This window comes from Biomphalaria glabrata, chromosome 5, assembly GCF_947242115.1.
Source record: "Biomphalaria glabrata chromosome 5, xgBioGlab47.1, whole genome shotgun sequence".
In the NCBI taxonomy this organism is placed as follows: Eukaryota; Metazoa; Mollusca; class Gastropoda; family Planorbidae; genus Biomphalaria; species Biomphalaria glabrata.
Genome location: NC_074715.1, coordinates 11,296,571 through 11,313,587, shown reverse-complemented (window position 1 = coordinate 11,313,587; position 17,017 = coordinate 11,296,571). Strand labels below are relative to the sequence as shown.

Below are 17,017 nucleotides of genomic sequence, written 5' to 3'. Positions count from 1 at the left end.
GCTTTGTTTTTTTTTTAAATAAGGATTAAAAAAAATATTTTGCTGTTTTTTTCTTTCTTCTGAGAAACAGATTAATATTGATCGAAATTAAAATGGAGTAGATTTCAGTAGATAAAGGTATGTAGATTGCGGAAGGGATATCCAAAATTATAATTATTGTATAGGCCTACTAATATGCTTTTTTTTTTTGTAACCTACACCGGCACCGCAGGACCTCACATGTTGTCGAAATAGGCATACCACTCTTAAATCAGGATGACAAAGGCCAAATGAAAGTCTATATTTTTCGTACATCTTATAAACAATTAATCCACAATGACTGGATCACTTCCCCCAAAAACGTAGAGTCAATGTATATAGAGACTTAAGTATAACAAGCAACGATCGATCTTAAAGTAGGCCTACAGGTATTCAGGTTTATAAGAAAAGATGACGACACACGTACTTCTATGCACGTTATAGCCTAATTATGCTAAACGTGTCTAGATTAGGCATGGGATTAAAGATCAATCGATATAACTCCTTGTTGACAACGCTGGCGTAATATATTTATTAATACAAAACCTCAAGCAACGGCTGTTACGTACTGTATGTCATAGGCGTCTCTCTATATATACCTCTCTGTGCGATGGTGTGGTCTAATGCTCAAGAATCGAGGCTTATGAAACAAGAATAATACTTGACACACGTCTGTTTCTCGGACCTCCATCCCCATTTCAAGCCTTTTCCATTGACACTGAAATAATGTGATTTGTCGTTGTGCTGGCCACTTGGTACCTACGTTAACCGTCGGCCATAGAAACAGACGAGCTTTACATCATTGAACTCCATAGATCGTAAGGTCTGAGAGAGGTCCATTTAGTCCTATAAGCTACAATTTAAATTAAAAACTAGCATTTTTTGTACAAAAACTTTGAACAAATAATATTGATTTATATTATATTGAACTCGGATCCCTTCCCACCCAAAAAAAGTTGGCATATCTCCCATGAATGCTCATATTTCTAAAGCTTATGTCGAATTTAATTTTAAACCTACATCTACTTTTAATATAAACAGAGTCTCCTCTGAGGAAGTCAAATTTTTAAAAGTTTTCTTTTGAAATTTCATTCAGAACTCTAAGACGATTTCAACAAATACAATCCTGCTTTCGGGAGAAACAAAACATTTATAGTTGACAACAAAGTACCAGTAGTGTTGAATCATGGGACGGGTCAGTTAGTGAAATGCATCCTAAGTATTAAGACGATGGAACCGGCTGAGTATGTTATTTTCGGACTTTGCATAGTATTATTTGTCGGATTCATTGTGAACTTATTAATCCACATTTTAGCAATTTTTTATGGGTAAGTCTTTGTTTTAAAATTGACTTGATTAATGATTTACTGTACATTTTGTTATTAACTCTAGAATCTAGTCTACTCACTCTTTTGAGTTTTGAGTCTTGACTCTCGACTCTCGTCTCTCCTAGTTAAGTTAAGTTTGGAGAGGGAGGGCAGGGCCGGGCCCAGGCTATTTAGTATTTAATTCAGACTAGAGGCTATTTAAAAATGCCACTAGCACTGTGTTACAAAGTGTTTTGTAGAGGTGCCTACTAGTCTAGTATATAGAATCTAGCAAGACTCTAGGCTAGGAGTAGACTCTAGTAGAATCTACTAGACTAGAATAATATAAAAAATAATAAATAGAAGCCTATGGATCATTATGATCATATCATCATCATGTCATATGATTAAACTCTAGTAGTCTAAGACATCTAAGTTGATATTGTATATATCAAATGAAATATATGTCATATATTAATAATTATTATTATATTAATTATATTAATAATATTGACTTATTGTTACATATTTCTGAATTTTCTGGCTAAATTAAATGTACAAGTAGGCAAACAAATAAAAACACTGCAAAGAACTTGACTCAACTTTCAGCTTCATATAATTTTATTGACTATTAACTCTAACAATTTGTCATTGTGACATGTAGTGTAGAAGACTGTACAATATCTGTCAGTTTAGACTAGTTTACAGTTAGCTATACTTCGTTGCAATTCATCTCTTCTCAACTTGCATCAAGCCATATTCCGCTCTACTCAACTGTTCCAAGTCGTTCTCATGTCTACCGAATCAGAGCCGTACACGTCTTACATCGACTGTAACGGCTCAAGTCCATTGTAGTTCGCTGTATAGACTTTAATGACTGTAAAACACTCCAGTTAACTCTACCCTTGTTAACTTGTATCAAGTCGTACACATCTCTCTTTTACTGTCTCGCACAGTAGACAAATGTAACGACGACTGTACCAACGACTCTTCAAAACTCTTCCTACGACTCTTTTCACAGTACCTCTCTGATTTATATAGAGTCTAGAGTCCCTAATCGCTTAGAACTCCAATGTTGCACAAACACTGCTTGTATCTTCTGGAACAACACGTAAGGACACGTCACATCCTGTCTTCATTTATACATGTACATTCCAGAGAACACTTGCTGCTGTGTTATCTCGCCGGAGTTACACGTTAACCTCTTCCTGTCACTGGTCATTTGTAACAATATTATAAATAATCTATATTATTAGATCTATATGATATGATTATGAATGAATAATCAAATTATTATATAATTATTATTTTATTGTATAGTAATCAAGTCTGATAATAGTGATAAAGTCAAAGTTTAAGTTATTATCTTCTGATGATAGATCTAGATCTAGATTCTATCTCTACTATTTTCTAGATATAAATATTTTAAAATATATAGATTATATAGATCTAGTCAATTCTAATCTAGATCATTATATTAATAATATTATTAGATATTATTATAGTAAATTATAGATCTAGAATCTAGACTTAATCTAGAGTTAGACTCTAATAATATATATATATATATTAATTTTATAATATATATAGCATATGATGAGTGTTTCTCCAGTACTGGTGAGAAATAGGTATTGGTTCACTAAAAAGTCTATAATATAACTCAAAAAAATCTTATTAAAATGTCACAATTTTCTTTTCATTGCACTTAGAAATGGTTAATGTATAAATTGTGATTCTTTGAGCTTGAAAGGTACATAGTGGAATTTAAAATTGTAGAAAATGTGTCAAATAATGCACAAAATGGTATCTTTTGATGTAACATGGAACACCTGGCTTAGGCTGAAGTAATGTCCTCACACCATACCAACATGGCTTTAGGAAATATAGATCATGTGAAACACAACTAATAGGACTAATTGATGATTTTTCAAAAGGTTTAGATAATAGTGAACAAATAGATGCTATCTTACTAGATTTTTCTAAGGCTTTTGACAAAGTTCACCACCATAGTTTGCTTAAAAAATTAAAATATTTCGGCATTAGTGGTCCACTGCATCAGTGGATTAAAGACTTTCTGATAGGGAGAGAACAAACTGTAATAATAAATGGCTCTAAATCAACACCGATAACAGTAAACTCAGGTGTACCTCAAGGAACAGTCTTGGGTCCACTACTATTTTTAATTTACATAAATGATTTACCAAATTGCATTACTTCAGGAACAAAAGTCAGATTATTTGCAGACGATTGCATAATATATAGAACAATAAAAACAACACAAGACACAGATATTTTACAAAGAGAATTAGATGAATTACAGAAATGGGAATCAAATTGGAGCATGTCTTTCCACCCAGAAAAATGTCAGTTGTTAAGAGTAACAAAAAAACTAAAACAAATTAATTCCACTTATCTTATTCATGGCAAACCAGTAACACAGACTAAAAACGCAAAATACCTAGGTGTTATAATAAATGAAAAACTGTCATGGAATCCACATATTGATGAAACTACAAAAAATCAAACAAAGCATTAGGATTTATTAAAAGAAATTTCTATAAATCAAATAAGAACATAAAACTAAAATGTTATTTAACCTTGGTTAGGCCAATAATAGAATATGCATCCTCTGTTTGGGACCCCTCAACTCAAGAAAACATTAAGAAACTAGAACAGACACAAAATAGAGCAGTGCGATTCATAACAAACGAATATTCACATTTGACTAGAGTAACACCTTTAGTAAAATCACTAAATTTAGAAAGCCTTCAGGACAGAAGGCTCAAAAGTAAAGTAGCAATAATACATAAAACACTGAACCATAATCTTCAAATACAAAAACAAAATTTAATAAAATACTCTGAAAGACACAAAGATAAAGGCACATTCCTCATCCCATATGCTAGGACAAATTTGTACAAATACTCCTTCTTCCCTAGTGCTATTAGAGCATGGAATGGGTTGCCTGAGCTAGCCAGGAAAACCAGTGACTTGGCAGAATTTAAGTCATTGGTTAATATGCATGACTAAATGCATGACGCGTAGGACGTAATCATCTTCTTTTTTGAAGTAACGTCTGTATTATATAAGATAAGATAAGATAAGATTCTACTAAAAGCAAGGATTATTGAACAGGCATTTTTGTCGAAATAGGTTAACACTATAATGTTGTTGCATTATCAATATCTTTTTGTTTTATATTTACTTTGTTATTACTTAGATGTCACAGGTGCATCACATGGTGTCCCAGTAAACTTGGAATTTTAAACCTTTATCAATTGTAAACAAAGTAAAAGGATTCTGCTCCCTAGTGTGTTTCTGTTACTTAAAGCATCAATGATTAATTTACATAGTGTAATTTTTCTCTAAAACTGTAAAAATTTATATAATATTAGTAAAATACGTCTTGGTGTCCCAGGTGAAGCACCTCAAATGCGCTTCACAAAAAGGACAATATTTTTTTAAACAAAGTTATTAATGTGATGGGAATTACTTTTAGGTATCTCTGATGATAATAATAATAATAATCTTTATTGTTTGTATGGAAATTTTGTCTTACAATTTGTGCATTACACCAAACAAAAAACATTATAACTATAAGAAACCAAAATGTAAATTCACACCAGACTCACTCATAATTTACATGTGACAAAATTTATATCAGATTGCTCTTATGTAATGATTTGATTGCCAGGGGAACAAAAGAGTGTTTGTGTCTGTTTGTCTTTGCTATCGGTGTCTTGTATCCTGACACAAAGGGTGATTCTTTATTTCTAGGATCTTTTAGCTTAATACTGCTTAATACACAATTAGTGACATTTTCTTGGGAAAAGGTTACATAGTAATTAACAGGAGACATTGATAGACATGGAGTCCCACATTTTTTCACTGTAGCACCTGTAACACCGCTCTCAGAGATCTAGACATAGTTATTTTTTTCACCAAAGTTTTGAATTGTAATAAGAATGGACCTCATTCACCAATAGTAAACAAAAAACATTGGTAATGTTTTTACAGACTTTAAAAAGTTGTATTTCAGCATGTATTAACAAAAAAAAAATATATATATTTCATATTGGTGTCCTGTTGTAGCACCTGCAACATGTGATATAATAGTCATGTTATAATAAATGCTTGAATTATTGTTGAGATATTGCAGCAAATAATAGCCTGTTATATTTAGTTATAATGCAAGTATGGCATACATTCTATTTTCTTATTAAAAAAATCTTATTTAAAAAACTTTTACCAGTAGTGTTACAGGTGCTACTGTGTTCCTTTTTTTAAATTGAGCGCAAAAATAACGTAAGTGCTCAAAAACTTCAGTTTCTCTATCTAGCTGCTTAATACAATAGAAACATTCAAATTATGCTAAAAAAGCAAACAAATTAACAGTTAGTTGTACTTTAATCATCAATGGTGTCCCAGTGATGCACCTGAAATGCCAGCACTGCCGAGGAAATGTACATATTCCAATTCATTTTCTATTGATAAGTTCTTAAATTACAATGGGTGAAGAAGTGAATACTCTTAAAATGAAACTAAAAACTTTCATTTGTGGCCTAATGTGACACTTTTTGATACCAGTACTGGAGAAACACTCATATATATAATACTATCTAGAATAGTCTAGACTCTAGAAAAATTCAAGATTGCTAACTCTCTGTATGGTAAAGAGTTTGTACACATTTATTTTTCCCACACCCAATCTTGGATTAGGCTTAAATTTTGCACAATTATTTCTTATATCTGACAACACAAGAATCAATTTTAAAAAATTAGCAATTTTTAATTAATTTTGTTTGGTATCTTAAATAAGGGAAAGAAATCGTACTTGACAGATGTGGTGGTATAAATTGAATTAGTCCCCTTGGGGACTCCTGAGTTAACATTTTTTTTAATACATTTAAAAAAACAATCATATAAACATTCATCAAGATACCCCCTTCTTCTCTCCCCCTTTCACAACTGGTCCATACAAGTGATAGAATCATAGTGCTACAAGCTCAACAAAAACAAATGGTAAAAATATTTCTAATCACAGATTTATTATGTCTAGGCCAATCATACATATAATTACATGATCAATCTAATTTAATTGATAGCGTTACGCGTAATATAAGCTTTGTTTTTTTTAAAAGTATTTTTTATGTTCCTATTGTTCATGTGACTAAAGTTATCTTCTTTTAACGGATTAACTTAAATAATCAAACTCCTTGTAACTCAGGTGTTGTTAGTTAGTTTATCTATATATATATGTAGATTCTAGATGACTAGTTAATAAACAGTGAGCATTACTTCTTTATTAGGTTAAAAGAAATTTAAGGGGAATTCACTTAAAAAGGATGAAAGGGATAATAATCCTAAAAAGGATGAAAGGGATAATAATCCTAACACAAATAAAAGACTTAAAAAACAGGAAACAAAAAAAGGAATTATGATTGAAAAGGTGTGTGTGTGGAGGGGGGGGGGTGCTGTTTATTGTCAATCAATTTTCATTGAACTTCATAATTTCAGGTCTGTTAAGCTCCTAGATTAAGCCTTAGTATGATTAAATAGTTTAAAAATTGACAATTAAATCTGGTAAATTCGAGACCTTTACTGGTAAGCGTGTGTGTAGTAATAGACTAGACTTATTATATAAGTCTACTAATGTGTGGTTTCCTAACCATATCAGTTTTCTTCCTTGAATGTCAGTGTTATTATAATAAGACTTTTATTTTTCCATTAGTGGGATTACATAAATATAAAAAAGTGGTCAGACAGTTTTGATTTCTATGTGAGACATACATACATACTCCTTACATTCTACTTTATATATTAGTTATAAATTTTAAAAAGTGTGACTTAATTAGCATGCACTATATTTCTAACCTTTTTTAAACCTGTTTTCTTTTCCAAGAAAATGGAAATTGTCCAGAAAATTATCCCCTCCAGTGGTAGAAGATCTTCCTGGCATCTCTATCATCAAACCTTTAGTGGGAGTTGATCCCAATCTGTTTGATAATCTAGAAACATATTTCAATTTCAAATATCCACAGGTAATCTTTTTTGTTTGTGCATATGTAATATTTAGATAAGATTGATAGACAATATTGCCAATAGTAATTGAAGTCCATGTTGTAATTAAATTTATGATGTAAAACCAAAGTTTTATTTTCTTCCCAGTATGAAATACTTTTTTGTATTCAAGATGAATTAGATTCTGTGATTATGATAGCTCAAAGTCTTATTTTAAAGTATCCTAAAGTAGATGCAAAGATATTTATTGGTAAGTATGTTTTGATAATGACATTGTACTTTAAAAGATTTTATCAGTTAGGAAAGTATTATTTGTTTATCTAAGAAAAAAAAAAGGAATGTTATATCAAAAGTGTTTTGTCAGTGGTACTTGTTAGCGTCACAACTTATTTTACTCACACAGGTGATACTGAATCAAAAGGTACAGCTTTGTTGTAAAGTTTGTTTACGTTGAGTTTGAGTTTTAATAATTAGATTTTTTTTTTTTCATTATGTTAACAATTTTCCCAATGAAAAAAATTTCTTAAAATTTTTTTAATAACTAACTTATTGACTGACATTTGTTACAGATTTGGATGAGAAAAAAAAGATATATATCACTTACATATTAACTTTGAAATAAGTTCTGTACTGTAGCGTAAATAAATCCATTGGAAATAAGTTCTCTAATGTAGTGTAAATAAATCCATTGTTAACAGAAGAGAAGCTGATTCTTACTTACAAAACCAAATGATCTTTTCATCAGATATCTTATGGACATAACTAAATGGATAAGATGTTTAGATCCTATTTACCAAGCAGGGACTGCATTTAATTTTATAAACACCATTATGGTCTGTTGAAATGCTTCCCATATTGCACTGGAATTTATTAAATGCCTTTGCTAAATGTTTTGTCTTTTTAAAAAAATATATTTTTTTTTTTATTTCTATAGGCAAGAAAAATGTAGGAGTTAATCCAAAAATAAATAACATGATTCGAGGTTATGAGGCAGCCAAATACGACCTATTTTTAATATCAGACAGTAGTATTAAAAGTAAGTATCATTAATGTATACTTTGTTATTGGGTTTCTTTTTTTTATTATTATTATTATGAGAAAAATATGACTATATTTCATCTACAAAAAATATCAATCTCATTATGGAACATTCTAAAGTGGTTATACATTTTGTTTTTAATATCAGACAGTAGTATTAAAAAGTAAGTATCATTAATGTATTCTTTATTATTGGATTTCTTTATTATTATTATTATTATTATTATGATAAAAATATGACTATATTTCATCTACAAAAAATATCAACCTCATTATGGAACATTCTAAAGTGGTTATACATTTTGTTTGTCCATTCATCTCCCACTCTATTAGTTTGTTTTCAAAGAAAAGGAGGGAATGATTAGATAGGACACAAAGTTATGCTATCAACAATTTAATGTAGGCTTTTTAAAAGGTAGAAACTGAAGCCAGAAATGAAGAGTAAAGACCACTGATAGTATTTCATGCTCTTGATGCTTTTCCTTGAGGTTTGCTCTTAACTTGTATGGAAACATAGGCACAACACTCGAGATTCTGTCAACTTTTGATTTGAAGAGAGAATCTTAGCCTACCAAGCCCATACTCAAGTAGAGTTACCTATACATTAAAGAGTGAATGGGTGTTTTTTTTTTATTGTGGGAGGGGAATAAATTGAGAACCTAAGAGTGATATGAAAACCAAACATTAGCTATTTTGAAAGCCAGTATGTTTATAATTAACAAAGATATTTTTTAGTAAGATGTTTCTGAGTAAATCAGTCAAATTTAACTAGATTTGATTCATATTTTTTTTTGTCTCTTAAATTGTTTTGTGTGTTCAGAGATAAATGGCCCCTGCTTTGAGCTCTTTAGTGCCCATAAACTCCTTTGAATATGTTTGAGTTAGACATAAAAAGTTGAATGTTAAATCCATTGATAATTTGTTTTTGTTTTTTTTTCAGTGAAAGAAGATACTTTAATGGATATGGCTTTACACATGACAGAAAAAATAGGACTCGTTCAACAAATGCCATTTGTTTGTGATAGGCCAGGATTTGTATCACATCTAGAAAAGGTAAATTTTTATACGTCTTTAACCTTCACCTATCCCTTAGTCTGATGAACTGTTGGGGAATACATGAATACATGATCTGTTGATTGTTTTTCTCCATTCCTGTCTTATACTGTTGAATCTTTTTCAATTACAGGCCTGTCCAATCTTTTATGTTGTCTTCCAATCCCTTTCTCTGTCTTTTCTTCTTTTTCCTGGTACTATTCCCTTAAGGAAGGTCTTTGCAAGCCCTGAGGACCTTGTGATATGGCCATGGCCATAGAGTTTTAGTTTGCATTTATTTTTTTTACTCATTTGTTTTCTGTATATTAAATATTTTATTTTTAAAGAGGAAGAAAAAATACAACATAACATTTTACTTATTTTGTTGGGCCAAACTTTCCCTTCAACACATCCATAAGGCAGATGATGCGATGTTAATCTTTTATTGCCTTTCTCCGAGAACTTGTGAACACTAATATAGAATCTTTGTAATCACATCCTTCACAGGCCTCAGAATCTTTTCTGTTTTCTCCCATTTGATTATCATTCCCAGTGGGCTAAAAGTTGTCCATTGATTGTATTTCGGACATTTGAGGAATAGAAATGGATTTTTAAGATTAATTGTAAAGGGATAATATTGTGGGATACAAATTCTTTTAGTTTATTCAAAAAGTTTTGAAAGGAAATGTTATATAAAATCATAAATCACAATTATAATAAACATTTTATCCAACAGATATTTTTTGGGACACATCATGGTAAAATGTATCTGGTTGCCAATTTTCTTGGTATTAACTGTGCATCTGGGATGTCCACCCTCTTCCGTAAAGAAATAATAGAGGAAGCTGGAGGTTTGGCACACTTTGGAAAGTATTTAGCAGAGGATTATATGTTAGCCCAAGCAGTATTAGACAGGTAAGACAATTTTATTGAAGTACTAAATATCTCCTTGGGGTAGCTTTGAAGTATGAATGATTGCTCCTTGGAAATGACCTCTGTTCAGGAATTGAGCTTGATATTGAGAATTTGAATAAGGGGCTGCTTAGGTTGGCTGGGGAAGTAACAAATATAGACTGTTTTGAAATGGAAATAAGCATTAAGACATTTTTTGATAACATTAAAAAGCTGATAATATATTAGGTTTGAGAAAAATGCATAAATTTAGAAATAGCAGAAAGGTGTTTGTAAGTATGTAAAACAACAAACAAACAAACAAAACTATTACCTTTCGAAAAATTTATAAGGAGTTTCTCCTCAATATTTTGGTCAAAAAGTATCATTTTATTTAAACTTTTCTTTCTCCAGAGGATACAAGGTGTTATTGTGTAGTCAGACAGCATTACAGAACTCTGGCTATACTTCACTTACAACATTTCATGACAGACTTATTAGGTAAGTTATTTCATTTTAGGTCCACATGATTCATTACTTTGAACTTCTGTGTCTTAGAGTGGAAGAGTATTAGCAGAGGGAAGGATATCTGACATTTTTACCAAGTTAAAGGGATTGATCAATTCAGAAGTTTATGGTTGTGCAAACATTTATGTCTGTATATATATATAGCATTTGTTTTCTAATAATCAAATAATAGTATATGTTATGTGTGTTGCTTTATTGTAAGCTTCGCCTCCTGATACTTGAAGCATTATGTTCACTAATTTAAAAATATTCCATGTCAATGTTTTAGATGGACCAAACTCCGCAATGCTACAGTGGTCACAACCATGTTCTTTGAACCCATCTACCAGTGTATCGTACAAGGGTTGATTATGGCGTTCGTCACAGAATACTTATTTTCCTGGTCTCCTTTAGTCTTCTTTATGGTTCATGTGCTCATATGGTTCCTATTGGATTACATCCTTCTTTCTATTATCCAGGTAGGTGACTGAATATTCCTAGTAGATGTCCATCTTTTTTTCATTATACAGGGTATCACACATTTCAATCAGGAATGGAAGCATAAATACAATTTACTGAAGATACGTTATTCTTTGTACTGCTCTTACTGTTTAGATTCACTTAACTGAAACTGATAATACTTGTTTTCAATTCTCTATAGAAAGTGATGTTAAATAAAAAAGGTCTTTGACATCGTCAGACATTTGTGATCACTGTCATGGTCTCTTGGAGAAGGCTGATTTTATATAATACCCCTGAATGACTTTTCTTAAAGTAATAAGTCTACAAAGTCTGATTGTCACAGCTCATTCTTAGCTTCCTTCGTTTGACTCCGACTTGTGTATTCGCTTACCTGGCGTTCAGCTTGCCTGATTTTTATGAACTTATTTTTTTTTAATTACTCTAGTCCAATGATTTGTTTTTTCTGAGCTACATTCAACTGAGTCAGGAATACTTGTAAAGATCTAATTAATATTTATATCTCATTCAAAACAAAGTTTTTTTTAATGTAAATTTCATTTTGCCAGGAACAAAACAATGTGACATGAATGTTAATGCTTAAAAAATTACATTAGCACTCATTTCCTGTTAAGTGTTCTGGAGTCTCGCATGCTCAACACAAAAATTTCCTATTTCTACTAGACTGCTATTTTTTGCAGATAAAAATCTGATGTAAATTATACACTTTTAATAATATTTTTGCAGATAAAAATCTCATGTAAATTATACACTTGTTCTCTTTTGTTGCTTCTAAGTATAAAAAAAAACAATTATTATTGTAATTGTTTGTTTGTTTTTTTTTAATTTGTTTTTTCTTCAAATTTTCCAGCAAGGTCCTTTGCCGTTTTCCAAGTTTGAATTTCTTGTTGGGTGGATTCTGAATGAAATCTCCTATCCAATCTTGGTGTGTCGAGCGCACTGGGATCCCATCATCACTTGGCGTTCCAGAAAGTATAAAATTAGATGGGGTGGCATAACAACTGAGGTCACCTCTGCACCCCCCAGCCAAAGCAAGTGAAAAAAATGCGACATTCTTTCTGCTGAACTTTTCAATATTTTACCATGAGTGTTAGTGGCAGCGTGGATAAACTACAAGAGTTGATTACATGAAACATTCTGAACTGTATTGTCATAGAATGTTACCCCGCTGAGACTTGTCACTGCTGTAACATTTAATGAAACTTGTAAATATGTAAAGTAACACATTTTGCTGATGAGTTATTGCTGAGTGAGTCACTTGTGTAACATCAAGAGCATGTTGATAACATCTCTATGTAATGAATTTTAACCCTAACAAAATGAATGGACTATCTATTTATACACTATTTCGAAGACACTTTGAGTTTAAAGGCTTGAATACTATCCAGATGTCAGTTTAGATCTGTATTTCTGCTTTGTCTGTAAAGACAATCACATCCTGAATTACTATTTTTTAGGCTGTTCCATCTTACAGTCTATCCTAATCATGAAAACATTTTCTGAAGCACATTAAAAAAAATATTATTTCTTTATTGTCTTGCCATTTGCTTTTTTTCACTTTACCAACACATTATTATTTTTTTTAAATAGATTTTCTGGTATCTGTTGATAGGTTATTTGAACATTTTAAAGAATTGGATGAATTTGATATGTTATTGGATGGGGGTGATAACAAAATTTACATTTGGGTTTACACATATTATGGAAAGGATGTTGGGCTACGTTTCTTTTTTTTTTTTTTTTTATTATAAATAATTGTAAAAACAAAAGGTTAAAAGAAATCGTGTGCATTAAATGGATTTTCCATCATGCTGTTAGCAATTAACACTAACAGTGCTGTCCCCTTATCCTGACACATCTGAAATAAATAAATTTTACTTGCAAGATATTATTTCATTTCTCACTGTAACTATTTTATTTGAATATTGAGATTGTTATGCAGTTTGTCTCTCCTAGTCACCTTTGTTAATTTATACAACAAACAGATATTTATTGAGATATTTCAGTATTTAGACCAGACGATGTATCTTCCAATAATTACAATTGTGGATAACACTTTTGTAGATCTTCCCAGTACATATAACTTAAGTGCAAACAAATTATTATGGTGTATTTTGCATTGTTTATTTTCTTATTTATTACTTATACAATACCTTTTTATTTTTTAACCTTTTTTTTTTTTTGGTATTAATTAGTAAAATCAAATACCATGACAAGTCAAAAGTGTAAATACTCATTTTATTTTTGACTTTGTCTTAATATTGTTTGGTTTATCTCTGGCACAATGAGTGAATACAAGAAGTCTTTTTTTCTTTCTTAATCTGGCTGCTTTTCAAGTATAATTAGACATCTAGTTTTATTTTTTTCTATTTAAATGGCATGAAAAAAAAAGTTTTGGAATTGCATTGACGATATTTAAAATAAAGGGAATGGAATAATTTTTCTTTGCATTTATCATGCATCACAAATGAAACAATAATACTGTCGACACATTTTTTAGCCTCAGGAGTTTTTCCTTAAAGCACACATTGGCCACGCCCATGCTGTGCAGTTTGATATTTATTCCTGCTGTGTGTTTGAATTGGTTCATCTGAATGCTGAGTGAAGTGATCATTGATCAGAACTACCAGACTATATTGAGCTCCAGAGGGTGTATATGATGTGGTTGTCTGTTCCACTGACTTTCTGAGGAATAACTGATGCTAGTCAATGGCCACCATTGGCAGGCTATGATGTTATTTTTAGTTTTCAGAAGAATACCTTTTTGCAATGTATAGTTTGTTTTCGGTTACATTCACTCGCCAATGCTGGTTTTGTTTGCATGTACAGAGAAATAACATTTATACTTTTCTTTATTTCTTATTTATTGTACAATCACAGCTCTTAGCTTGGCAGTAGGACTTATTGTACAGAGGAGTAGACCTATATTTAATGAGTTGAGAATTTACATTTTGGTTGTGCAAGCGAAATATTAAAAAAAATATTAAAATTTGGAATCTTTAGCCTGGACTATACCTGACATTATCTAATTCAAGACAAATTTGCAGTTAATAGTTGTGCTGGCCACATACCACACTTTTACATGCTTATCACAGAAACTAAAACCAAAATACTAACCCTGCCATGTAGGCTTAAAAAGGTTATTACAGTATCTGATTACTTGTCATTCTCAATTGAAAACAAAATACTATTCACTTATTTATAATGGCTTTTTAAATTAATGCTGATGAGATTAAAAGGTTTATCTAAGTAAAATGTTAAAATGAGCCAAGAACAGTCCTAGACAATTTTTTGTTGTATGGTAGAAAAATTCAAGAACCAGCATTACAATGTCAATTGCCTTCATTTTTTTTTTTATTAACACACTAAGTCATTGCTATTTGTCTCCTCCTTGTTTCACTGCTGAAGCTGTGCATTTTACCAAACTAGTCAGACTACGAAACTTGTGATGTTTCACTCTATTTGTTTTACTGATATTAAAAGAGTAGTATTCTTGCCAAAATATTTTGTAATGGTTTTAATATTTTTCAAAATTGTATTGTTTTTTTTTTTTTAATATTATTATTATTATTATTTTTTTTTTTTACAAATATTTTTTTTTTACAATTATTATTTTAATTGAAAGAAAGTAGTTTAAAAAAAAACATTCAATTATTGTTACATTTTTAGTTTTCATTTCCTTCTCAAGTTCTACTTAATTTCATTTTTTTTTTTAAATATATATATATATATAGAAATATATAGAAATCCAGTGTACTTTAATTATTTTTTTATATCTTCATTTCAGATTTAGTCATTTCAAATACTCATTCAAAATAAAACATTTTAAAAATGTATGTATGTATGTATAAAGTAAGAGTGTACTCCTATGATCTTGCCATTATAAGTAAATCATGTTCTTGCCTGAGTGTGTTAATGTTACTAGTTCAAGCATTTAGATATGTGTTCATCCAGTTGAATAATATGCTGTACATATATTTCTATTCAGTTGTCTCATTGTTGCACAAATTGAAGAACATAACTATGGAGGAACTTTCAATATGAATCTCTCTGAAGTTTAGGGTTTTTTGTTTTATTTTTCAAAGAAAAGTCAAATGTTAGCTATAAAAACAAAATCACCTCACATATTCCTTAGCTCTATTGGTTTTAAATATGTATTGGTTTTTGCTGCTGTTTTTGTATTTTGTTTATGTAGCTTCTTCCATTTTTAACAACCCTTATTTTTACATTATATTCTTAACAAGAGTGGTATTTGTTCTAATGCAAAGTTGTACTATTATTACTATAAATTCAGGATTGATGAGTAAGAAACAAACAGTAGATTTTGGTTGTTATTATTACCCAGAAAAAAAAAAAGCATGATAACAAATGTTTGTCAACTTTTAAATTACATACTGGAAGGGGGGGGGGGAAGACAAAAATAGAAGGGTAAACTAAGTGAATTTTAATTATAATGTCTTCAGTTAGTCCTGCTAGTGTAATAGCATATTTCATGATTTGTCAGGGTTTGTTGTTCTATTTTTTTTTTAGTTTAGTTCCATTTTTTTTTTTTTTTTTTTTGTTGTTGCTTATATGAAGCCCAAATAATATGTCAGTTTTTGTATCAATATTTTGAAATTGTGGTGCAGGACTTAGAATTATCAAGTTGATATATATATTATGGGGCTGATGAGCAAATAAGTGAATGCATTCATTTGTGATGTTCCCACATTTAAAAAAAATCTAATCTATCTTAGCCATAGATTACATCAATACATGGATATTCAGAATTATTTTTTTTTGTAGTTCATGTAATGTAATGTATAATTATGCATGTTTATTTGCATCTATTTTCTCAAACAAATAAGCATTTATATTTCTCCTACTGATTTTTTAATATTATTTCTTATTGTCCACAAACTGGTCTATTTTATAAATGAATATACTTTACAAGCAGAGTTTATTAGCTGTATATACACCTAGTAAATTAACCAACTTGGTAAGAAAGGATATATGCAGAGGGTGTATTCTGAGAAAAATGAATATCCATGTATTTATGGGATCTTTGCAGTCTGATCATTTCAACACAAAACATTGTCAAACCCAACACACATGTGAATCCTCACAAGTTGATTTCTTTGTTAACTCAGTGGCCTAACACTCTTTAATACTCATATTATGATAGTCTAATAATATTTCTATATTTTATGTAACCTTTTTTTTCCTTTTCAAAATAAGGTGCTTTACACAATGGTATTTTAAAAATATATTGAAATGCATGTGGTAAACTATTGACCCTGTGGTGAGGCTTTGGCCTATACCATGTTTCTTGAAGATGAAATTCTCTGATTGTACATGTACTTATGTCATTGTAGTCATCTCTACCTCTCCATGTGGACGTAAAAGTGGAGGGAGAACAGTTTATAATTTATTTTTAAAATCTCACGTCTAATAGACTTTTAAAAATGTGATTGTACAATGGTGTAGAGACCCTGATGATAAGGGCTCACTGTCAGCCTTCACCAGCAATATTTGATATTTTTTAGTCCTGTCCTTCCTTTATCAATGTTTTTAGTCACTGACAAAATGTCTGGATTTGTATTCCATAGTCATTTACTTAATTCATCTAATAAACAAACATGTCTTTACTTAAGTATCATCTTTTCTTTTTATTGGGTAAGCCATGGCAATCAACTATTTAGTGAAGTATGAAAGGAAAGCAAGCAACAAGGAGTAGGAACACT

At 30.5% G+C, this 17,017-nt stretch overlaps 1 protein-coding gene across 3 annotated transcripts; it reads left to right on the top strand.

Annotated features, from left to right (window-relative positions):
- The first annotated feature begins 675 nt into the window (after positions 1-675).
- Positions 676-16,921, top strand: LOC106062418 (ceramide glucosyltransferase-like). 3 transcript variants are annotated; one of them, XM_056028879.1, is made up of 11 exons: positions 676-841; positions 1,115-1,346; positions 7,228-7,366; positions 7,494-7,596; positions 7,750-7,767; positions 8,281-8,382; positions 9,325-9,437; positions 10,153-10,331; positions 10,722-10,808; positions 11,104-11,293; positions 12,145-16,921. In XM_056028879.1, the coding sequence occupies exons 2-11, from the start codon at positions 1,249-1,251 to the stop codon at positions 12,331-12,333; spliced, it is 1,218 nt and encodes a 405-aa protein (XP_055884854.1). In that variant the 5' UTR covers positions 676-841; positions 1,115-1,248; the 3' UTR covers positions 12,334-16,921. The 3 variants fall into 3 exon arrangements, with proteins under 3 accessions (XP_055884854.1, XP_055884853.1, XP_055884855.1); XM_056028878.1 differs by lacking the exon at positions 676-841 and having other exon boundaries at positions 1,078-1,346; XM_056028880.1 differs by lacking the exons at positions 676-841; positions 7,750-7,767 and having other exon boundaries at positions 1,079-1,346.
- Positions 16,922-17,017: the final 96 nt, after the last annotated feature.

Coding starts and splice junctions, on each gene's coding strand:
- LOC106062418 (XM_056028879.1), top strand. CDS start 1,249: ATGGAACCGGCTGAGTATGTTATTTTCGGACTTTGCATAGTATTATTT. Junction 7,367..7,493: donor TCAATTTCAAATATCCACAG/GTAATCTTTTTT, acceptor TTTTCTTCCCAG/TATGAAATACTTTTTTGTAT. Junction 9,438..10,152: donor TTGTATCACATCTAGAAAAG/GTAAATTTTTAT, acceptor TTTATCCAACAG/ATATTTTTTGGGACACATCA.